Source organism: Polyodon spathula, chromosome 46 (assembly GCF_017654505.1).
Source record: "Polyodon spathula isolate WHYD16114869_AA chromosome 46, ASM1765450v1, whole genome shotgun sequence".
NCBI classification, from domain to species: Eukaryota; Metazoa; Chordata; class Actinopteri; order Acipenseriformes; family Polyodontidae; genus Polyodon; species Polyodon spathula.
The window spans coordinates 537,100-559,190 of NC_054579.1; the positions used below are offsets into that span (position 1 = coordinate 537,100).

Here is a 22,091-nt window from a genome sequence, read left to right on the forward strand (position 1 = left end):
TTATATTATCTATTAAGAGAATTAATATAATAGGAAGATCTAATATTATTATTATCATTAATAAAAGTAACAGTTAATTATATAAAAATAATTGATAGTGATATGTTTATTATTATAATAATAATAATTAGAGTTTCTCACTTCTGGGACAGGATGGGGTCCCCTGATTTTTTGGGGACGGTGCAGGGCGGTTTCTCCGAGTCCCCTTCAGTCCTCTTCTCCTCTCCTCCATCCCCCTCTCCCTCTCCTCCTAATCCATCCCTCTCTCCAGCCTGCAAAGAATCACACTGCCCTTAGGAAATCCATTCACTGCTTTATTACACTGCCTGAGATACTTTTCACTAGCAGTTAAGAATCCAGTCCTGCTTTCACTAGGAGTTTAATAATCAGACTCCCGCTGCACAGCAGTGTGATCCAGTCCTGCTTTCACTAGGAGTTTAATAATCAGACTCCCGCTGCACAGCAGTGTGATCCAGTCCTGCTTTCACTAGGAGTTTAATAATCAGACTCCCGCTGCACAGCAGTGTGATCCAGTCCTGCTTTCACTAGGAGTTTAATAATCAGACTCCCGCTGCACAGCAGTGTGATCCAGTCCTGCTTTCACTAGGAGTTTAATAATCAGACTCCCGCTGCACAGCAGTGTGATCCAGTCCTGCTTTCACTAGGAGTTTAATAATCAGACTCCCGCTGCACAGCGGTGTGATCCAGTCCTGCTTTCACTAGGAGTTTAATAATCAGACTCCCGCTGCACAGCAGTGTGATCCAGTCCTGCTTTCACTAGGAGTTTAATAATAAGACACACCTGAGCTTGTTAGCTAGACACACTGGGGGCTGATCAAGCTGGTAGCAGTGAAACCTGGACTGGATCACACTGCTGTGCAATAGGAGTCCGATTCCCAGCCCTGCTTGATAATAAAAATTCTTCTCAGTAAGTCCCGCCCCCTTCTCCTCCTCTCACCTCCTGACTGGCTGGCTTGCCGAGCCAGCCGGCTCCCGACAGATCGAGGTCGCTGACGGTCGTCACGGTGACGGTGTGGTTGGGGTGGTCGTACTGGACGGTCTCCGCAGTCGAGGTGACGAGATGGTCCAGCTCACCGGCCTCCTCTGAACAAGAGAACGAGAGAGAGAGAGAGAGAGGAGAGGAGAGATAAGAAACCAGGTAGTTTAGAAAGAACCACACAGACTATGAATGAAGCTGAAGTTCATTCTCTATATAGAGGGGGTGCAATTCAATATGTTAACAAGGGAACATTATTCAGCAGCTTTCACTGGACTCTATGAAGCTGAGGGAGTTCATTCTATATAGAGGGGGTGCAATTCAATATGTTAACAAGGGAACATTATTCAGCAGCTTTCACTGGACTCTATGAAGCTGAATCAGTTCATTCTATATAGAGGGGGTGCAATTCAATATGATAACAAGGGAACATTATTCAGCAGCTTTCACTGGACTCTATGAAGCTGAATCAGTTCATTCTATATAGAGGGGGTGCAATTCAATATGTTAACAAGGGAACATTATTCAGCAGCTTTCACTGGACTCTATGAAGCTGAATCAGTTCATTCTATATAGAGGGGGTGCAATTCAATATGATAACAAGGGAACATTATTCAGCAGCTTTCACTGGACTCTATGAAGCTGAGGGAGTTCATTCTATATAGAGGGGGTGCAATTCAATATGATAACAAGGGAACATTATTCAGCAGCTTTCACTGGACTCTATGAAGCTGAATCAGTTCATTCTATATAGAGGGGGTGCAATTCAATATGTTAACAAGGGAACATTATTCAGCAGCTTTCACTGGACTCTATGAAGCTGAGGGAGTTCATTCTATATAGAGGGGGTGCAATTCAATATGTTAACAAGCATTATTCAGCAGCTTTCACTGGCACTCTATGAAGCTGAGTGAGTTCATTCTATATAGAGGGGGTCAATTCAATATGATAACAAGGGAACATTATTCAGCAGCTTTCACTGGACTCTATGAAGCTGAATGAGTTCATTCTATATAGAGGGGGATGCAATTCAATATGATAACAAGGGAACATTATTCAGCAGCTTTCACTGGACTCTATGAAGCTGAGGGAGTTCATTCTATATAGAGGGGGTGCAATTCAATATGATCCCAAGGCAACATTATTCAGCAGCAGTCACTGGACTCTATGACTGAGGGAGTTCATTAATATACTCCCGGGTGCACAGCAATATGATCCAGGGAACATCCTCAGCTTTCACTGGACTCTATGAATAATCAGACTCCCGCTGCATAGCAGTGGTGATCCAGTCCTGCTTTCACAAGGGAGTTTAATAAGCAGACTCCTGGACTCCCTGCACAGCAGTGTGATCCAGTCCTGCTTTCAATTCAATAGAACAAGGGAGCATTATCCAGTCATTTCACTGGACTCCCAGACTCCCGCTGCACAGCAGTGTGATCCAGTCCTGCTTTCACTAGGAGTTATAATCAATAATCAGACTCCCGCTGCACAGCAGTGTGATCCAGTCCTGCTTTCACTCCCTCCCGCTGCACAGCGGTGTGATCCAGTCCTGCTTTCACTAGGAGTTTAATAATCAGACTCCCGCTGCACAGCAGTGTGATCCAGTCCTGCTTTCACTAGGAGTTTAATAATCAGACTCCCGCTGCACAGCAGTGTGATCCAGTCCTGCTTTCACTAGGAGTTTAATAATCAGACTCCCGCTGCACAGCAGTGTGATCCAGTCCTGCTTTCACTAGGAGTTTAATAATCAGACTCCCGCTGCACAGCAGTGTGATCCAGTCCTGCTTTCACTAGGAGTTTAATAATCAGACTCCCGCTGCACAGCAGTGTGATCCAGTCCTGCTTTCACTAGGAGTTTAATAATCAGACTCCCGCTGCACAGCGGTGTGATCCAGTCCCTGCCATTGCCGCGGGTGCCTCCTGCTTTCACTAGGAGTTTAATAATCAGACTCCCGCTGCACAGCAGTGTGATCCAGTCCTGCTTTCACTAGGAGTTTAATAATCAGACTCCCGCTGCACAGCAGTGTGATCCAGTCCTGCTTTCACTAGGAGTTTAATAATCAGACTCCCGCTGCACAGCAGTGTGATCCAGTCCTGCTTTCACTAGGAGTTTAATAATCAGACTCCTAGTGACAGCAGTGACTTTCACTAGGAGTTTAATAATCAGACTCCCGCTCACACTGCTGTGCAGCGAGTCAAGCTGGTAGCAGTGAAACCTGGACTGGATCACACTGCTGTGCAATAGGAGTCTGATTATTAAACTCCTAGTGAAAGCAGGACTGGATCACACTGCTGTGCAGCGGGAGTCTGATTATTAAACTCCTAGTGAAAGCAGGACTGGATCACACTGCTGTGCAGCGGGAGTCTGATTATTAAACTCCTAGTGAAAGCAGGACTGGATCACACTGCTGTGCAGCGGGAGTCTGATTATTAAACTCCTAGTGAAAGCAGGACTGGATCACACTGCTGTGCAGCGGGAGTCTGATTATTAAACTCCTAGTGAAAGCAGGACTGGATCACACTGCTGTGCAGCGGGAGTCTGATTATTAAACTCCTAGCAAAAGCAGGACTGGATCGCGCTGCTGCTCAATCTCTCCTCACCTCCTCTCTCATTCTCTTCTGCTCCTCTTTGATTTTTTTCTTGATCTCATCCACGGCTATCTTCCGCCTCTCCACCTTGCGCTTGTGAAACCCGGTCAGATACTCTCTGAGAGGAGAGAGAGAGGAGAGAGGGAGAGAGAGGAGAGAGAGAGAGGGGAGGGAGGGAGAGGAGAGGAGAGAGAGAGAGAGAGAGGAGAGAGAGAGGAGAGAGAGAGAGAGGAGAGAGGAGAGAGAGAGGAGGGGGAGAGAGGAGAGAGAGAGGAAAGAGGGAGGAGAGAGAGGAGAGAGGAGAGGAGAGAGAGAGGAGAGAGGAGGAGAGGAAGAGAGGAGGAGAGGAGAGGAGAGAGAGAGGAGAGAGGAGGAGGAGAGAGGAGAGAGGAGAGGAGAGGAGAGGAGAGGAGAGAGAAGAGGAGAGAGAGGGGGAGAGAGAGAGAGAGAGGAGGGGAGGAGAGAGGAGAGGAGAGGAGAGAGGAGAAATCAGACAGCACAGCACAATACAATACATACATTACACACACACACGCCAGCAGTCAAATCAAAAAGCACAGCCCGGGGATTTTAAACCGCTTTTACCGGATCAGAAACCAACCCGGAGCGGAGAAAGAGATTCCATTAAAGCGAGCCGGGGGACTTACTGCCTGTCCGCCTCGCTGAACGACACCACGCATCTGTTCTCTCTCCGTTTCGACCCGAGTTGGTTTTTGTTGTTTTTCCCCATTTTCTCCTTCTTCTTCTTCTTCTTCTTCTTTAAAAACTATTAAAACATAAAAAAACTACAAAGCCGGAGCAGCTTCCTGTTTACACGCGTGCGTCCCGGCGTGTGTAACACACGGTAGTCCTCCACCAATTTGATAGTGTGATTCACCCATTTTGTAATAAAACATAAAAAAAATAACAAAGCCGGAGCATTATTAAGCAATAATAATAATAATAATGTTTCGGCATGTGTGAAGGACTAAAACTCGGCCGAAATAATTAATAATCACGGGAGAAAATAGCAATAATAATAATAATAATAATAATACTAAAAATCCGGAAAAAATAATAATAATAATAATAATAATAACGTTCCGGAGGAGGCAAATAATAATAATAATAATAATAATAATAATAATAATAATAAATAATAATAATAATATACTTTAATTAGGCATGCTTTAATTGTTTTCATCTCCTAAAAGATGTTATGAAGTTAACTTGCAATCTGCAACTGTTTTAGAGCGGAATACAATTTTAAAAAAAGGCTGTAGTTGAGATGATTGTGAGTTCAGTGAAGGGTAATTGAGAGCTCGGTTGGAAGGAGAGCCGGCAGGGGGGGTCGGGAAGCTCCGGTTTAGAGAGAGTTTGATAATCCGACCTGTTTTACAGTGTCCCGGAATCACGGAGCCGGTTGGCCACCCGAACAGCGCATATCTCAGCAGAAATGGGCTGTTCTCACTATCGGGGGTATCGATCCAGTCCGATTGGAAATGGAATCGGGGATCGATATTTCAGATATATTATCGTGAGAATGAATGATCTGTGTGTGAATCTAGAGCAGGGTGCTGAAACAGATTATATATAGACAAGTAGATAGATACAGAGATATAGTTACATATAGAGATACACACACAAATAATAACACGCAGAGAGACGCAGCAATGCGATTTGTTGTACAAGCGTTTTATTAAAAAAAATCCACCAAAAAGTCTAAAGTTCAAATTAATTTCTAATTTTTTTTTTTTTTTTTCAGAAACCCCCCCCCCCCCACCCCAGACGAAAATAAACATTTAAACACACATTAATAGACACACAAAACCATAAAGAAATTCAAAATTCAGACACACACACCGACACGCGTTGACGAACTCAAGACACACAGATAAAAACATAAAAATTCAAATTATGATCTTCAGAAATGCTGAAAGAGAGGAAAGAGAGAAGAGGAAAGAGAGAGACACTCACTTCTCAGGGATAAATAAACTACAGCTCCCAGCATATAATAATAATAATAATAATAATAATAATAATAATAATAATAATAATAATAAATTTATTTTATATAGCGCCTTTCATTACAGAAATCTCAAAGCTCTTTCCAGATTCAAGCAAACCTAAGAACAAACAGCAGCCGCAAAGGCTGCTGGGAGCTGTAGTTCTTTAAAGACTCCCCTCAGACTGCAACGTCACGCTAAACGCCCGCCTTTAAGAACTACAACTCCCGTCACCCCACACGGTTGCCGCTGGCGCTGAAGCATGCTGGGAGCTGTAGTTTTCTTTTTATTTCGGATTATTCCACAGATTGCAATACTGTAAATTTCCACCTTTATAAAACCGTTGAAAATGTTAATTTTTTTTTTTTTTTTTTCAGAGTTACAGGCATTTCAGATCAGCGGTTTGTGCATATCTAATACAACAACAACATTAGGAAAAATAATAATATTAAATTAACATTAGAAAGACAAGCGCCCCAGGGACCCTGTGCAAGATTAACCCATAATAAAACTACAGAGAGACATTTTCAAACAGAAATCAAACCGAGACTAAATCACACTGGCCTTAAACAGACAATAACAAACAGCCAACGATACCATCAATTACGCTAATGATAACAACAATAACAATTACACTGTGTAACACAATTTTTGTTCCTGGCTAGTAAGTGTTATTTCCTAATTGCTTATGCCTCAAAAGTATAGAAAATGGCTATTATTCCCCACAAACTTTGCTTTTGTGACCAGGACAGTGATATTTCAAAATATCACTATTTCCAATGGGAAAACGGGCAAATGTGTGTCTTTTCGTTCACATAAAGTCAGAAAAAAACAACATATGAATCCAAATTAACATGTGTTTACAGTATAATCGTAAATCTCGAAAAACTGCTCACTTCTAAATCTTTTGTAGTCATTTTTGTATTACTTTAGTATAAATACATGTTAATTTGGATTCATATGTTGTTTTTTTCTGACTTTATGTGAACGAAAAGACACAAATTTGCCCGTTTTCTCAGTGGAAATAGTGATATTTTGAAATATCACTGTCCTGGTCACAAAAGCAAAGTTTGTGGGGAATAATAGCCATTTTCTATACTTTTGAGGCATAAGCAATTAGGAAATAACACTTACTACCCAGGAACAAAAATTGTGTTACACAATGCGATAATAATAATAATAATAATAATAAAATAATAATAATAATAATAAATAATAATAATAGCCACGTTTTAGGTACTGGAATAAAATTCATTGGAGATGATCAAAATGATCTCACAGCTGCGTACGGGGTATCACAGCGCTCCAGACTTCTCGTGGATCTGCGTTATTCCCCCCCCCCCCCCCCCAGTGAGAACGCCTCCGACGGTGAGACAGAGTTTGAATTTCCGCTGTGCGACCGGCCGCGCAGAAACAAGAGCCCCTCGTGTGGGTCCCTCAGGAGGCAGCTATGGTGGTTCCACCCCCCAGTCTGAGCAGGACTTGTTGACAGTCCTGCAGCGATCGCCGGTCCCCGACCCTCTCCAGTGTGCGGGCCGCTTCGGCCAGCAGTACCGCTCTCTGGCCAGGAGGGGTCAGCAGAGGCAGGGGGAGGTGACGGCAAGCCAGGAGGACAGCGCGGGCTCGCTCACTGTCTCCGGGGAAGAGAGAGCTGGCATCTACACAGAGAGAGGAGAGAGAGGGGTTAGAGAAGAGAGAGAGAGAGGAGAGAGAGAGAGTGCTGGCACGGTCATCTACAGAGAGAGGAGAGGGGTTAGAGAGAGGAGAGAAGAGAGAAAAGAGGGGAGAGAGAGAGGAGAGGGGAGAGGGGAGAGAGAGAAGAGAGGAGAGAGAGAGAGAGAGGAGAGAGGGAGGAGAGCAGGATTAGAGAGAGGGGAGATAGTGTGTGTGTCTTGGTGTCTCAGTGTGTGTGTGTGTGTGTGTCAGTGTGTGTGTCCTCACCCCTTTCCGCTGTGTATTTCGGGGGTGTGTGTGTCAGTGTGTGTGTGTGTGTGTGTGTGTGTGTGTGTGTGTGTGTGTCCTCACCCCTCTCCGCTGTGTATTTTGGGGGGCTCCTCCTCCTCAGGTTGTGCTCCAGCAGCTGCTGAGTTCGGGTGGGACTCGCCCCAGCCATCAACCGGACCATCGCCTCGTGAAGAAACATCTGAGAGAGAGGAATTACACTGACCCAGCTCTCTGAAACGACTTTATAATATACAGCACTAGACCATGATATTGATGAGATCCAGCCCTCTGAAATGTCTTTATAATATACAGCACTAGACCCTGATATTGATGAGATCCAGCCCTCTGAAATGTCTTTATAATATACAGCACTAGACCCTGATATTGATGAGATCCAGCCCTCTGAAATGTCTTTATAATATACAGCACTAGACCCTGATATTGATGAGATCCAGCCCTCTGAAATGTCTTTATAATATACAGCACTAGACCCTGATATTGATGAGATCCAGCCCTCTGAAATGTCTTTATAATATACAGCACTAGACCCTGATATTGATGAGATCCAGTCCTCTGAAATGTCTTTATAATATACAGCACTAGACCCTGATATTGATGAGATCCGGCCCTCTGAAATGTCTTTATAATATACAGCACTAGACCCTGATATTGATGAGATCCAGCCCTCTGAAATGTCTTTATAATATACAGCACTAGACCCTGATATTGATGAGATCCAGCCCTCTGAAATGTCTTTATAATATACAGCACTAGACCCTGATATTGATGAGATCCAGCCCTCTGAAATGTCTTTATAATATACAGCACTAGACCCTGATATTGATGAGACACAGCCCTCTGAAATGTCTTTATAATATACAGCACTAGACCCTGATATTGATGTGATACAGCATCTGAACTATATCTCCCATGATCCTCTGCCATGGGCCACAATGAGGAATGCTGGGATCTGTAGTTTTTTATTTTCCATCTCGCAGACTTCTGTATCAGGTTACCTTGCGCTGTGCTTCTTTGAAATGTTTCCCCAGTTTCCGAAGGGCACTGAGGTCCCTCTGGAAACCGGCCAATTGGGAGCCAGAGGCGGGGCTAGACTCTCCCCTGGACACGCCCCCTTTCTGCCATAGGCTGGTCCGCAGGGTCAAAAGGAGGTCGCACAACAGGAGCTCCATCGCCTGAAGAGAGAGAGAGGAAATTAAAATAATTTTGACACAGACAGAACCCTTCTCCGCCTGCCTGTATTAAAAGGACTACAGCTCCCAGAATCCCCCGCTGCTGCTGTGACTGGTGTGGGCGGGCGCGCTGGTTTGGAGAGACCTCTGTGTTGCACTAATAGAATCATTGCACTGAGACCAGAGAGACATGCAATGCAACCACAATGCACCACAGCGAGCCCCCAGTCTCTCTCCAGCACCCCGATACACACAGCACTGTGTCAATCAACTACTCTCCTCTCTGCTCACTCCTCCCTCCCCTCCACACTCTCTCTCCTCTCTATCCTCTCCTCTCTCCTCTCCTCTGTAGTCTCTCCCCTCTGGCTCTCTCGCAGTGCTCCCCCAGAGGGTGAGGATACAAGAGAGGCTGTGTGACGGAGTGGCGGGCACAAGTGACCACTCTCGACCCTTGATGAGCTCGGGGCTAAACTCTCCCCTCCTCTCCTCTCTCTCCTCACCTTGTTCACTCCCTGAGTGCCGGGCTGGCTCAGGGTGATATTGAGGCTGTGCTGCAGGTAGCCGCTGGCTCTCTCGCAGTGCTCTCCCCCCCCCCTCTCCTCTCTCTCCTCACCTTGTTCACTCCCTGAGTGCCGGGCTGGCTCAGGGTGATATTGAGGCTGTGCTGCAGGTAGCCGCTGGCTCTCTCGCAGTGCTCTCCCCCCCCTCTCTCCTCTCTCTCCTCACCTTGTTCACTCCCTGAGTGCCGGGCTGGCTCAGGGTGATATTGAGGCTGTGCTGCAGGTAGCCGCTGGCTCTCTCGCAGTGCTCTCCCCCCCCTCTCTCCTCTCTCTCCTCACCTTGTTCACTCCCTGAGTGCCGGGCTGGCTCAGGGTGATATTGAGGCTGTGCTGCAGGTAGCCGCTGGCTCTCTCGCAGTGTTCCAGCCCCGCAGGGTCAGCCTCGCTCTGCATGGCCTTGCACAGGTGCAGCAGGGCCTTGGGAAGAGGGTGGCTGCAGAGGCAGACAAGAACACAGAGAGAGAGAGAGAGAGAGAGAGAGAGGAGAGAGAGAGAGTCCTCCAGGAGAGAGAGGAGACACAGACTCTGCAGAGAGAGAGGATGCAGCAGAGCACGGCGACCGAGAGAGAGTCAGTCACGCCTCTGGGACAGAGTCACAGGGGAGATTTGAGAGGCAGGTGGCCTACTGTCTCTCTCGCAGAGCTGACGATACTCTCCGGTTCACTCCCTGAGTGCGCCGCTGGTCAGGGTGATATTGGGGCTGTGCTGCAGGTAGCCGCTGAGAGAGTCACTAGGACAAAGAGTACTCTCTCTCACTGGACACGGGCTTTATAATAGATGTGTCACGCACTTTTTGCTGTCTCCCACTCTCTCCTCCGAGTCAGTCACTGGGGTAGGACCGTGAGACAGTCCACAAGGAGGACTGATATTGAAAGTACGGTGCTGCAGGTGACCGTGGCTAGTCCGCACAGCCCCGCAAGGGTTCAGCCTCGCTCTGCTGGCTTGCAGGTGCAGCAGGGGTTGTGTGGCTGCAGAGGCAGACAAGAAACACAGAGAGAGAGCGAGAGTGAAGAGGAGGAGCGAGGACTGACGGGAGATTGAGAGAGGAGGAGAGGAGAGGAGAGAGACACAGACAAAGACAGAGAGAGAGGATGCACATTATAATAGATTACACTGCACTTATAACTGATTACAATGGCAAAATCCTGGCTCAGCCACTGAGTCACTGTGTGTGTGTGTGAGCCTGAGCGAGTCACTTCACCTCAAGAGTCAAACAAGAATCTCTTCCAATAGGACCTTGTTTGTTTGACGTGAAGTGACTCGCTCAGGGTCTCACACACACACACACACACACACACACACACACACACACACACACACACACACACACACACACACACACACACACACACACAGCGAGTCGGAGGCTCAGACGGGATTTGAACCTCCTGGTCTCACGACCTCTCTTCTCCAAGCGCTGGCCCAGCGAGGCGGGAGGACGGGGAGGTGGAGACTGTGACACTCACTGGAGGAGCTGCAGGCTCTTGGGCAGACGCTCCACCTCTGAGAGCTGTGACCTCACAGCCGCGTCATCGCCCTGCAGCCAATGGACAGTCAGGGTGAGGGCCGACGCCCACCAGCGGCACACGGGGTCTCCTCCTGAGGACGACAGGGGCACAGATAGGTTTTTGGCGTATGATTCGATGTGTGTTTCTCTGTTTAAGGCTGCGTGTGTGTGTGTATTAATCTCAGTGTGTGTCTCTCACTCAGTGTGCGTGTGTGTGTCAGTGTCTCTCTCTCTTTACCGGTGGGGGTCGCTGGGCCGGGCTGCACTGGGAAGTTCTGGGCGCTGCTGCTGGTTCCAGTATCATCAGAGAACCTGTTCAGCAACTGGAGATACTGCAGAGCACTGGAGAGAGAGAGACAGAGACAGAGACAGAGAGAGAGAGAGAGAGAGAGAGAACAAAACACATTGAATACATTGCTAACGACGTGAGGAATTTTGATAACAAACAGGCAGGCACACACACACACACACTCTCACTCGCACACGGGCGGGCTGTGCAGACTCATGTGATCACTGACCTGCTCCCCTCTGCAGCCGGTTCGATGGTACAGTCTGGTCTGATGAGGGAGTACACTGCTCTCTGCAACAGCGTCTCACAGAACACACTGCGCAGCTGAGAGACAGGGTCCACTGAGACAGAGAGAGGAGAGAGGGGGAGAGGGGGAGAGAGAGAAAGAAAGAGAGGGAGAGGGGGAGAGACAGAGAGAGGAGAGAGAGAGGAGAGAGGAGAGAAAGAGAGGACAGAAAGAGGGGGGAGGAGGTACATTATAAGATTTATTATTAGATTCAGAACAGATTTGTATTTACAAAGACAAACAGACACACACACACAAACACACACAGACACACACAGAGCCCCCTGACTCTCTCACCGGTCTCCCTCTGTGATGAGTAGAGCCCCTCCCTCGCCGGGGACCTCACCGTCCAATCACAGCTCAGGAAGAACTGGCGCCCCAGAGGGCTGAAGAGCCAGCGCAGTGAATCGGGGGCCGGCCTCGGGTCCGAGAGGTGCAGGGCCACACCCTCCGCACAGCTCAGGAGGTACCCCTAAAAACAGGGGGAGAGACACAGAGGAAATGAGAAGGGAGACTGTGATCATTCAACTAGGTGACTATATCATAGAGAGAGAGATAGACAGAGATAGTGACAGTGTATATAGCTGCAGTGTATATAGTCTCACAGGCAGCCAGTTGCAGTGGCTCCTCAGGGCTCTCCTCAGAGCGATGGCGGCCGTCACCAAGATCTCCGCGTGCAGCCGGGGGGGGATTCTCTCCCCCGCGTTCTCCGCCAGGTTCACCGCGCTCAGCGCCAGGTTCACGCTGTAGGGGGCGCTGCCTTGCAGCTTCCCTGCACAGAGGAAACAGGGACAGGAGCTTCAGTGTGGCTGCAATGGGATATTTAGACAGAGAGATCAGGGCTTGGAATCAGACTCCTATTGCACAGCAGTGTGATCCAGTCCAGGTTTCACTGCTACCAGCTTGATCAGCCCCCAGTGTGTCTAGCTAACAAGCTCAGGTGTGTCTTATTATTAAACTCCTAGTGAAAGCAGGACTGGATCACACTGCTGTGCAGCGGGAGTCTGATTATTAAACTCCTAGTGAAAGCAGGACTGGATCACACTGCTGTGCAGCGGGAGTCTGATTATTAAACTCCTAGTGAAAGCAGGACTGGATCACACTGCTGTGCAGCGGGAGTCTGATTATTAAACTCCTAGTGAAAGCAGGACTGGATCACACTGCTGTGCAGCGGGAGTCTGATTATTAAACTCCTAGTGAAAGCAGGACTGGATCACACCGCTGTGCAGCGGGAGTCTGATTATTAAACTCCTAGTGAAAGCAGGACTGGATCACACCGCTGTGCAGCGGGAGTCTGATTATTAAACTCCTAGTGAAAGCAGGACTGGATCACACTGCTGTGCAGCGGGAGCCTGATTCCCAGCCCTGCACAGACGCATCCAGCTCTGCTACTGTTTAAATTGATTTACTGCAGCATAACTGTAATTGTAATTGAATGTGTTGTAATTGTAATTGAAGTACCTGTGAGGTGCAGTTGGTTCAGTCTGTGATACACCCGGGAGGCGTCTCCAGCGCTGACCTTCCTGTCCTCCTCCTCCAGCCCCGCCCCCTCCCTCCCGCCCCCTCCAATCAGGCGCAGGGCCCAGCGGAGGGGCGGGACCCGCTGCAGGGAGTAGCGAATGAGGTTCCAGGCCAGGGAGCAGGCGAGGTCGCAGCGAGAGGTGGGGAGAGAGCGAGAGAGGAGAGAGAGGGAGGTGTGCAGGTTACTGCCGGCCGAGGAGAAATTACCCTGAGGAGAGAGAGAGAGAGGGGGAGGGGGGGTTAGAGAAAGAGAGAGAGAGAGAGACAGGGTTATAGAGGACATAAAGAGGGTTAAAGAGAAGAGAGCGAGAGAGAGAGAGGGTTAGGCTTAGGAGAGGTCCAGTAAGACGCACGTCCAGCGTCGCTCTACACACAGACACACACCCTGTCCAGGTCAAGCTCAGCCTGCTTGCGGTGTCTCCAGTGTGCGAGGGAGGAGGGGGAGTGCAGCCGTGTGACGGGTTCCCAGTGCACCAGCAGCCTGGCCAGCACTCCCAGTAGCAGCGACCCATTCACCACCCACAGCAACACAGCAGGGAGCAGCCAGGAGAGCCAGTCCACACTGGAGGGCTCTGAGACAGGGAGAGAAAACACACAGATTTACAAATGCTTGCCTATGCTTTACCAGACCTCTCTGTGCTTTACAATGCTTCCCTGTGCTTTACCAGACCTCTCTGTGCTTTACAATGCTTCCCTGTGCTTTACCAGACCTCTCTGTGCTTTACAATGCTTCCCTGTGCTTTACCAGACCTCTCTGTGCTTTACAATGCTTCCCTGTGCTTTACCAGACCTCTCTGTGCTTTACAATGCTTCCCTGTGCTTTACCAGACCTCTCTGTGCTTTACAATGCTTCCCTGTGCTTTACCAGACCTCTCTGTGCTTTACAATGCTTCCCTATGCTTTACCAGACCTCTCTGTGCTTTACAATGCTTCCCTGTGCTTTACCAGACCTCTCTGTGCTTTACAATGCTTCCCTGTGCTTTACCAGACCTCTCTGTGCTTTACAATGAAGATATTTAGACGGGTCGGGTCAGCTGGTTCTGTGCCCCCCGTCACTCACCCGTGTCCTGGACCCCCAGCATGGTCCTGCCCAAGCTGTGGGCCTCCTCTCCTGGGCTGGAGCCCAGAGCAGGCCCCCGGGTCCCCAGGAGAGAGGAGAGGGGGTTGAAGGAGAGGCAGATAAAGGTGAGAGCGCAGAGCAGGACTCGAGATCGATCAGGCACCCCCAGAGAGGAGGAGGAGCAGTCAGGATCCTGCTTAACCTGGAGGGGGGGGTGTGGAGAGAGGGAGGGGGGTTAGTGTGAGTGTGTGTGAGAGGGGCAGGGCTGGGAATCAGACTCCCGCTGCACAGCAGTGTGATCCAGTCCTGCTTTCACTAGGAGTTTAATAATCAGACTCCCGCTGCACAGCAGTGTGATCCAGTCCTGCTTTCACTAGGAGTTTAATAATCAGACTCCCGCTGCACAGCAGTGTGATCCAGTCCTGCTTTCACTAGGAGTTTAATAATCAGACTCCCGCTGCACAGCAGTGTGATCCAGTCCAGTCACTGGAGTTTAATAATCAGACTCTAGCTGCACAGCAGTGTGATCCAGTCCTGCTTTCACTAAGAGTTTAATAATAAGACACACCTGAGCTTGTTAGCTAGACACACTGGGGGCTGATCAAGCTGGTAGCAGTGAAACCTGGACTGGATCACACTGCTGTGCAATAGGAGTCAGATTCCCAGCCCTGATCTCTCTGTCTAAATATCCCACTGCTACCCCCCAATATACTGCAGCTCTCTCCACTATAAAATCAGCTACAAACCTCCTTCAAACAAAGTCTATCTACAGGGATGTGTCTCTTTCTCTCTCTGTCTCTGTTTTTTGGGGCGCGCTACCTTGGCCTCGTCCAGCAGGGGGCTCCCCGGCTCCGAGTCGATGGAATAGGGGGAGAACTCGGCCGCGGAACCCGAGTCCGACGCGGGCGGTGACATCATCAGCAGGTTCTGCTTGAAGTCGTCAGTCTTCATCTCAACATCGGACTCGAGCAGAGAGGAGAGATTCACACTCTTCAACTCTGAGAGAGAGAGAGAGAGAGAGAGAGAGATCAACACTGTTCAACAGAGAGAGAGAGAGAGAGAGAGAACACTGTTCAACAGAGAGAGAGAGAGAGAGAGAGAGATCAACACTGTTCAACAGAGAGAGAGAGAGAGAGAGAGAGAGAGAGATCAGAGATCAACACTGTTCAACAGAGAGGAGAGGGAGAGAGGAGAGAGGATCAACACGGCTATTCAGAGGAGAGGCAGAGAGAGAGAGATCAACACTGTCAACAGAGGAGGAGAGAGAGAGAGATCAACACTGTTCAACAGAGAGAGAGAGAGAGAGAGAGAGAACACTGTTCACAGAGGAGAGAGAGAGAGAGAGAGAGAGATCAACACTGTTCAACAGAGAGAGAGAGAGAGAGAGAGAGAGAGAGAGATCAACACTGTTCAACAGAGAGGAGAGAGAGAGAGAGAGATCAACACTGTTCAACAAGAGAGAGGAGACGAGGAGGAGGGAGAAGATCATGCAGTGAAGATCAACAGAGAGAGAGAGAGAGAGAGAGAGAGAGAGACACTGTTCAACAGAGAGGAGAGAGAGAGAGAGAGATCAACACTGTTCAACAGAGAGAGAGAGAGAGAGAGATCAACACTGTTCAACAGAGAGAGAGAGAGAGAGAGAGAGAGATACACTGTTCAACAGAGAGAGAGAGAGAGAGATCAACACTTCAACAGAGAGGAGAGCGAGAGAGAGATCAACACTGTTCAACAGAGAGAGAGAGAGAGATCAACACTTCAACAGAGAGGAGAGCGAGAGAGAGATCAACACTGTTCAACAGAGAGAGAGAGAGAGAGAGAGAGAGAGAGAGAGAGAGAGAGAGAGAGAGAAGACACTGTTCAGAGACAGAGAGAGAGAGAGAGAGAGAGAGATCAACACTTCAACAGAGACAGAGAGAGAGAGGAGAGAGAGAGATCAACACTGTTCAACAGAGAGAGAAACAGAGAGAGAGATCAACACTCCAACTCTGAGAGGAGAGAGAGGAGAGGAGAGGAGGAGAGGAGAGACGGGAGAGCCTCACTGTTCTTGTGGTTGCCCATCTTCAGTGCCAGGTTCTCCTGCCTCAGTCTCTGGTTCACCTGCTGCAGGTAGCGGATATAATCGATTGCCTTCCTCAGCACTCCTGACTTGTGCACCTGAGAGAGGGGGAGAGAGAGAGAGAGAGAGAGAGAGAGAGAGAGAGAGAGAGAGGGAGAGAGAGAGAGAGAGAGAGAGAGAGAGAGAGAGGGAGAGAGAGAGAGAGAGGGAGAGAGAGAGAGAGAGAGAGAGAGAGAGAGAGAGAGAGAGAGAGAGAGAGAGAGAGAGAGAGAGAGAGAGAGAGAGAGAGAGAGAGAGAGAGAGAGAGAGAGAGAGAGAGAGGAGAGAGAGAGAGAGAGAGAGAGGAGAGAGAGAGAGAGGGAGGGGAGAGGGAGGGAGGGAGAGGGAGACGGGGAGGGGGGGAGAGAAGGGGTGAGGGATTGCTATCCAATCAGTCCCCATAATCAAGTCTTACAGCTCCCCTCTATACAATACAACCCAATACAACCCAACTCCATACAACCCAATACAACTCAATACAACTCAGTACAGCCCAATACAACTCAATACAGCCCAATACAACTCAATACAGCCCAATACAACTCAATACAGCCCAATACAACTCAATACAGCCCAATACAACTCAATACAGCCCAATACAACTCAATACAGCCCAATACAACTCAATACAGCCCAATACAACTCAATACAGCCCAATACAACTCAATACAGCCCAATACAACTCAATACAGCCCAATACAACTCAATACAGCCCAATACAACTCAATACAGCCCAATACAACTCAATACAGCCCAATACAACTCAATACAGCCCAATACAACTCAATACAGCCCAATACAACTCAATACAACCCAATACAACTCAATACAGCCCAATACAACTCAATACAGCCCAATACAACCCCATACAACTCAATACAGCCCAATACAACCCAATACAACTCAATACAGCCCAATACAACTCAATACAGCCCAATACAACTCAATACAGCCCAATACAACTCAATACAGCCCAATACAACTCATACAACTCAATACAGCCCAATACAACTCAATACAGCCCAATACAACCCAATACAACCCAATACAACTCAATACAGCCCAATACAACTCCATACAACTCAATACAGCCCAATACAACTCAATACAGCCCAATACAACTCCATACAACTCAATACAGCCCAATACAACTCCATACAACCCAATACAACCAACTCAATACAACCCAATACAACTCAATACAGCCCAATACAACTCAATACAGCCCAATACAACTTCATATACAACATACAACTCAATACAGCCCAATACAACTCCATACAGCCCAATACAACCCAATACAACTCCATACAACTCAATACAGCCCAATACAACTCCATACAACTCAATACAACTCAATACAGCCCAATACAACTCCCAATACAACCCAATACAACTCAATACAGCCCAATACAACTCCATACAACTCAATACAGCCCAATACAACTCAATACAGCCCAATACAACTCCATACAACTCAATACAGCCCAATACAACTCCCAACCCAATACAACCCAACTCAATGCAACTCAATGCAACTCAATACAGCCCCATACAGCTCCACAAAGACCAATACAACTCAATACTACCCAATGTAACTCAATAGAACCCAGTACAACCCAAATGCAACCCAATGAAACTCAGTATAACCCCATACAAGTCAATACAGCCCAACACATCTGAACTCAATAGATGTGAATGCAGAGCCCTCCCCCAGCCTCACCTTGGACTCGCTGCCCATGACCAGGTCTTTGAGCTCCAGGATCTTGTCGTTGATGGATGACCTGTATCTCTTCTCTATGATGTTGTGGGTGGTCCTCCTCTCCCCCTCCTTCACAACCCCGCCCCCGAACTCCCCGGCCCCGCCCCCGGCCAGCGTCGCCGCGGACGACAGCGCCGGCGAGGTCAGCTGCTTGATGGGCAGCTTGTCCCCGCCCATCACGACAGGAAGTGTGGTGAGGATGGTGCCGCTGCCGCCCACCAGGGTCTCGGAGAAGAACAAGAGAGGCGAAAACAACAAAAAAAAATAAATATAAACAAACAAACAAACAAACACAACAACCAGCGCATGAAATAAATCAGTTTGTTAACGCATCCATTTCAAAACAAAAGCCGTCCTTCCCTCACCTTTACAACCGGCTCCCAAACTGACAGAAAAGCCGTCCTTCCCTCACCTTTACAACCAGCTCCCAAATTGATGTTAAAGCTGTCCTTCCCTCACCTTTACAACCAGCTCCCAAATTGATGTTAAAGCTGTCCTTCCCTCACCTTTACAACCAGCTCCCAAACTGATGTTAAAGCTGTCCTTCCCTCACCTTTACAACCAGCTCCCAAATTGATGGAAAAGCTGTCCTTCCCTCACCTTTACAACCAGCTCCCAAATTGATGGAAAAGCTGTCCTTCTCTCACCTTTACAACCAGCTCCCAAACTGATGGAAAAGCTGTCCTTCTCTCACCTTTACAACTCCGTACACAATACCAACGGCTGTTCGCTTCAAAGCAAGAAAAGCAGTCCTTCCCTTTGCAAGCGAGCACCAATCCCTGGCGAGTAAGGCTGTACTGGTACCTGCAGTGGGTGGCTCAGGGTGGTGATGCCTGGGTTCTGCATGGTGGACAGGACCTGGGTCCCATCGGGCTTCAGGGTGGTCAGAACCAGGGAGTTCTGAGGCTGGTGGACCAGCACCTGGAAGAACATAAGGAGGGTCAGAACACATCAGCATGTGCTGGACTGGACTGAACTGGACTGGACTGGACTGGACTGGACTGGACTGGGGCGTGGACTGACTGTAGATTGTATTTGACTGGAAGGTAGATTGTATTGACTGTATTGTAGATTGTACTGGACTGTATTAGATTGTATTGGACTGTATTGCAGATTGTAATGGACTGGACTGTATTGTAGATTGTATTGGACTGTATTGTAGATTCTACTGGACTGGACTGGATTGTAGATTCTTCTGGACTGTATTAGATTGTATTGGACTGGACTGTATTGTAGATTCTTCTGGACTGTATTGTAGATTCTTCTGGACTGTATTGTAGATTGTACAGGACTGTATTGTAAATTGTATTGGACTGTATTGTAGATTGTACAGGACTGTATTGTAAATTGTATTGGACTGTATTGTAGATTGTATTGGACTGTATTGTAGATTGTACAGGACTGTATTGTAGATTATATTGTAGACTGTACAGGACTGTATTGGATTGTATGGTACTGTACTGACCTGCTGGACCTGCTGTGTGGGAGCTGTGCTCAGGGTCTGGATGGTTCCGGTACCGGTGTGGGTCAGAACCCGCTGGGTCTGGAGCTGGTGCTGGAGCTGGTGCTGGAGCTGGTGCTGGATGGTGACTGGCTGGACCTGAGAGGTGGTCACCAGACTCTGAACCTGAGGCTGTAAGACTAGAGAGAGAGAGAGAGTGAGAGAGAGAGAGTGTGTGAGAGTGATCCACACACACACTGAGACACAGCAATACACACTGACACACGCTCACACACACACACACTGACACACGCTCACACTGACACACACACACACACACACACACACACACACACACACACACACACTCACACACACACACACTGACACACACACACACACACACACACACACACACACACACACACACACACTGACACACACACACACACACACTGACACACACACACACACACACTGACACACACACACACTGACACACACACACACACACACACACACACACACACACACACACACACACACACACACACACACACACACACACACACACACACACACACACACACACACACACACACACACACACTGACACACACACACACACACTGACACACACACACACTGACACACACACACACACACACACACACACACTGACACACACACACACACACACACACACACACACACACACACACACACACACACACACACACACTGACACACACACACACACACACACACACACACACACACACACACACACACACACACACACACACACACACACACTGACACACGCGCGCGAGCGCTCTCACCCTGGTAGCTGGCCGAGGGGCTGCTCTGGTAGATGACGGGGTGCTGGATGAAGCGAGTCTGGGGGGAGCTGCTGCTGAACCCGGGGGCGAGCACGACCGTCTGGGGCTGTGCCTGGGGCTGGATCTGCTGGAGCCGGGGCTGCAGCAAGGGGGCGCTGCGCTGCACCGGGGCCACGGGAACCAGCTGAAGGGGGCTCTGAGCGGGGCCCAGGGGCTGCGGGGACTGGCCAACGGTGGTCAGGTGGGCGGGGCTTAGGGTCAGCGGCTGTGGGGATTGGACGATGGGGGACAGCTGGGCGGTGCTGCTGACTTGGTACAGCTGCTGCTGCTGGGGTTGGGTCTGTGGGGGGAGGGTGGTGGCCGGGAGTGGGGTACAGGGGGTCAGCGTTTGAAGGCGCTGGTCCTCGAATATATCAGGGAAGTCTTGATTGCTGACGAACTGCAGCATTTCTGTAATAGAGAGGGGAGGGGGAGACACAGAAATCAGTTAACAGGTTCCGTGGAGAGAAGCAATTTGCTTTTTGTAGGGCAGTGGAACTCCGGTCCTCGGGATTGAAATCCAGTCCTGATCTTCGTTCCAACCCGATCCTAGCTCAGTCACTTGCCTCTAAGCAGCTTCAGATAGACTGCAGCAGAAACTGGTTGGACCAAAAACCTGGACTGGATCTGCGGGGCCACTGCTCTACTGCTCTTATATAAATCAATCCGTGCTGTACAAGCTCTGGAAGTCTTTTATATGATTTAAACACTGCTTACTCGTTTCACACACCAGGATTAGCACGGATTTTGAACCACAGCGACTTATCTGACACAACACCAGTGTCGCTTCGCTATTTTTAAACCACAGGTAGCTCACAAGCTCAGGTGTGTCTTACTGTTAAACTCCCAGTGAAACCAGGACCGGATCAGAACCGGCGGGCAGCGGGAGGTTTACAACCCCAGCCCCCGAATCTGAAAGCGTTCACGTACCGTCGATATCCCCGAGGGTGAATTCACCGCCCAGCTCCGACAGCGACGGGTCCAGGGTTTCCAGAGCCGATGTTAAAAATTCACCTTCCATTGTATTTATTTTATTTTAAATTTTCTGAAGTCGGGAGGGCGTCGAGAGAGGGGGAAACCCCAACCCTGCCGCTTCTACCGAAACCGTCCCGTTACAAAAAAAACAAAAAACACTCCAAATACGTTTTTAAAAATAGAAATAACCCGTTTATTTAACCAAACGAACAAAACAAAAAACAACAACAACAACCCCGGTGCTGGAAACGCACACGGGAAACCATTTTTGATCTTCCTCAATGATGTCATCCGCAAACAGCGGACGCCCATTGGTCGAGGGGCCGCTGTGTTGTCATGGGACCAGACCCCCGCGGTCCAATCGGAGAGCGGGGAAAGCCGTGGCCTGACAGCGCGTCGGAGATCAGAAGCTTTTTGTTGTAAATAAACCCGCCCCGATTGGGGAAAATCAGAAATGAATTAAAATTAATTATTCATGAGGTTCGGACCACGCCCCCTCTCCTTGTACATGGGGATGATTTATTATTCATGACCTACGTTAAAGACCCCGCCCCCACAGCAAGAGGTATACATAAAAAAAAAAATAAAGACTGTAGGTAGATTAATTATTAATGAGATTCAGTCCGGAGGAATTATTTGAATGCAGTTCGCTGAAGCTGGTTAGAGATTAATTTATGATTTTCTTTTTTTTTTTTTTTTTAAAAAAGGAGAAATTCCTGGTTTTAATAAATCACAAAGCTGTTTTGAAAAACTTAAAAAACGATTTATATATATAAATATAGGGCAGCTGGCTCTTTGAGCTAATATATATATACGAGATCATCTATTTTGTTCAGAGACGAAATATTAACTATGTTTTATGGTAATTTTACTTTGACTCATTTAAATAAAAATATATCTAGATTTTTCCACAGCACTGTATTACGTAGCTCAAGGGACCAAACGATCTCTGTCTGCACTGGGCTCTCTGTCTGAGCTGGGGCTCTCTGTCTGCGCAGGGCTCTCTGTC

The 22,091-nt window shown here is 48.4% G+C and overlaps 2 protein-coding genes across 3 annotated transcripts in view; both read right to left on the reverse strand.

The window, feature by feature from the left end:
- The window catches only part of nol12 (nucleolar protein 12), a 4,895-nt gene extending 474 nt beyond the window's left edge, over nucleotides 1–4,421 (reverse strand). Inside the window, 4 exon segments of the mRNA XM_041237966.1 lie at nucleotides 142–272; nucleotides 959–1,104; nucleotides 3,550–3,704; nucleotides 4,234–4,421. Of these exon segments, the coding sequence (XP_041093900.1) occupies nucleotides 142–272; nucleotides 959–1,104; nucleotides 3,550–3,704; nucleotides 4,234–4,316 (515 nt within the window). The 5' untranslated portion in view covers nucleotides 4,317–4,421.
- Nucleotides 4,422–6,719: 2,298 nt separating this feature from the next.
- Nucleotides 6,720–21,372, reverse strand: srebf2 (sterol regulatory element binding transcription factor 2). Of its 2 annotated transcripts, none has more exons than XM_041237843.1 (19): nucleotides 21,038–21,372; nucleotides 20,069–20,518; nucleotides 19,251–19,426; nucleotides 18,590–18,706; nucleotides 17,747–18,010; nucleotides 15,968–16,082; nucleotides 14,748–14,926; nucleotides 13,929–14,130; nucleotides 13,253–13,440; nucleotides 12,809–13,076; nucleotides 11,953–12,119; nucleotides 11,645–11,819; nucleotides 11,291–11,402; nucleotides 11,011–11,114; nucleotides 10,732–10,864; nucleotides 9,545–9,698; nucleotides 8,532–8,708; nucleotides 7,597–7,714; nucleotides 6,720–7,229 (listed from the first exon to the last, which is right to left on the reverse strand). In XM_041237843.1, the coding sequence occupies exons 1-19, from the start codon at nucleotides 21,126–21,128 to the stop codon at nucleotides 7,009–7,011; spliced, it is 3,411 nt and encodes a 1,136-aa protein (XP_041093777.1). In that variant the 5' UTR covers nucleotides 21,129–21,372; the 3' UTR covers nucleotides 6,720–7,008. The 2 variants fall into 2 exon arrangements, with proteins under 2 accessions (XP_041093777.1, XP_041093775.1); XM_041237841.1 differs by having other exon boundaries at nucleotides 17,747–18,022.
- Nucleotides 21,373–22,091: the final 719 nt, after the last annotated feature.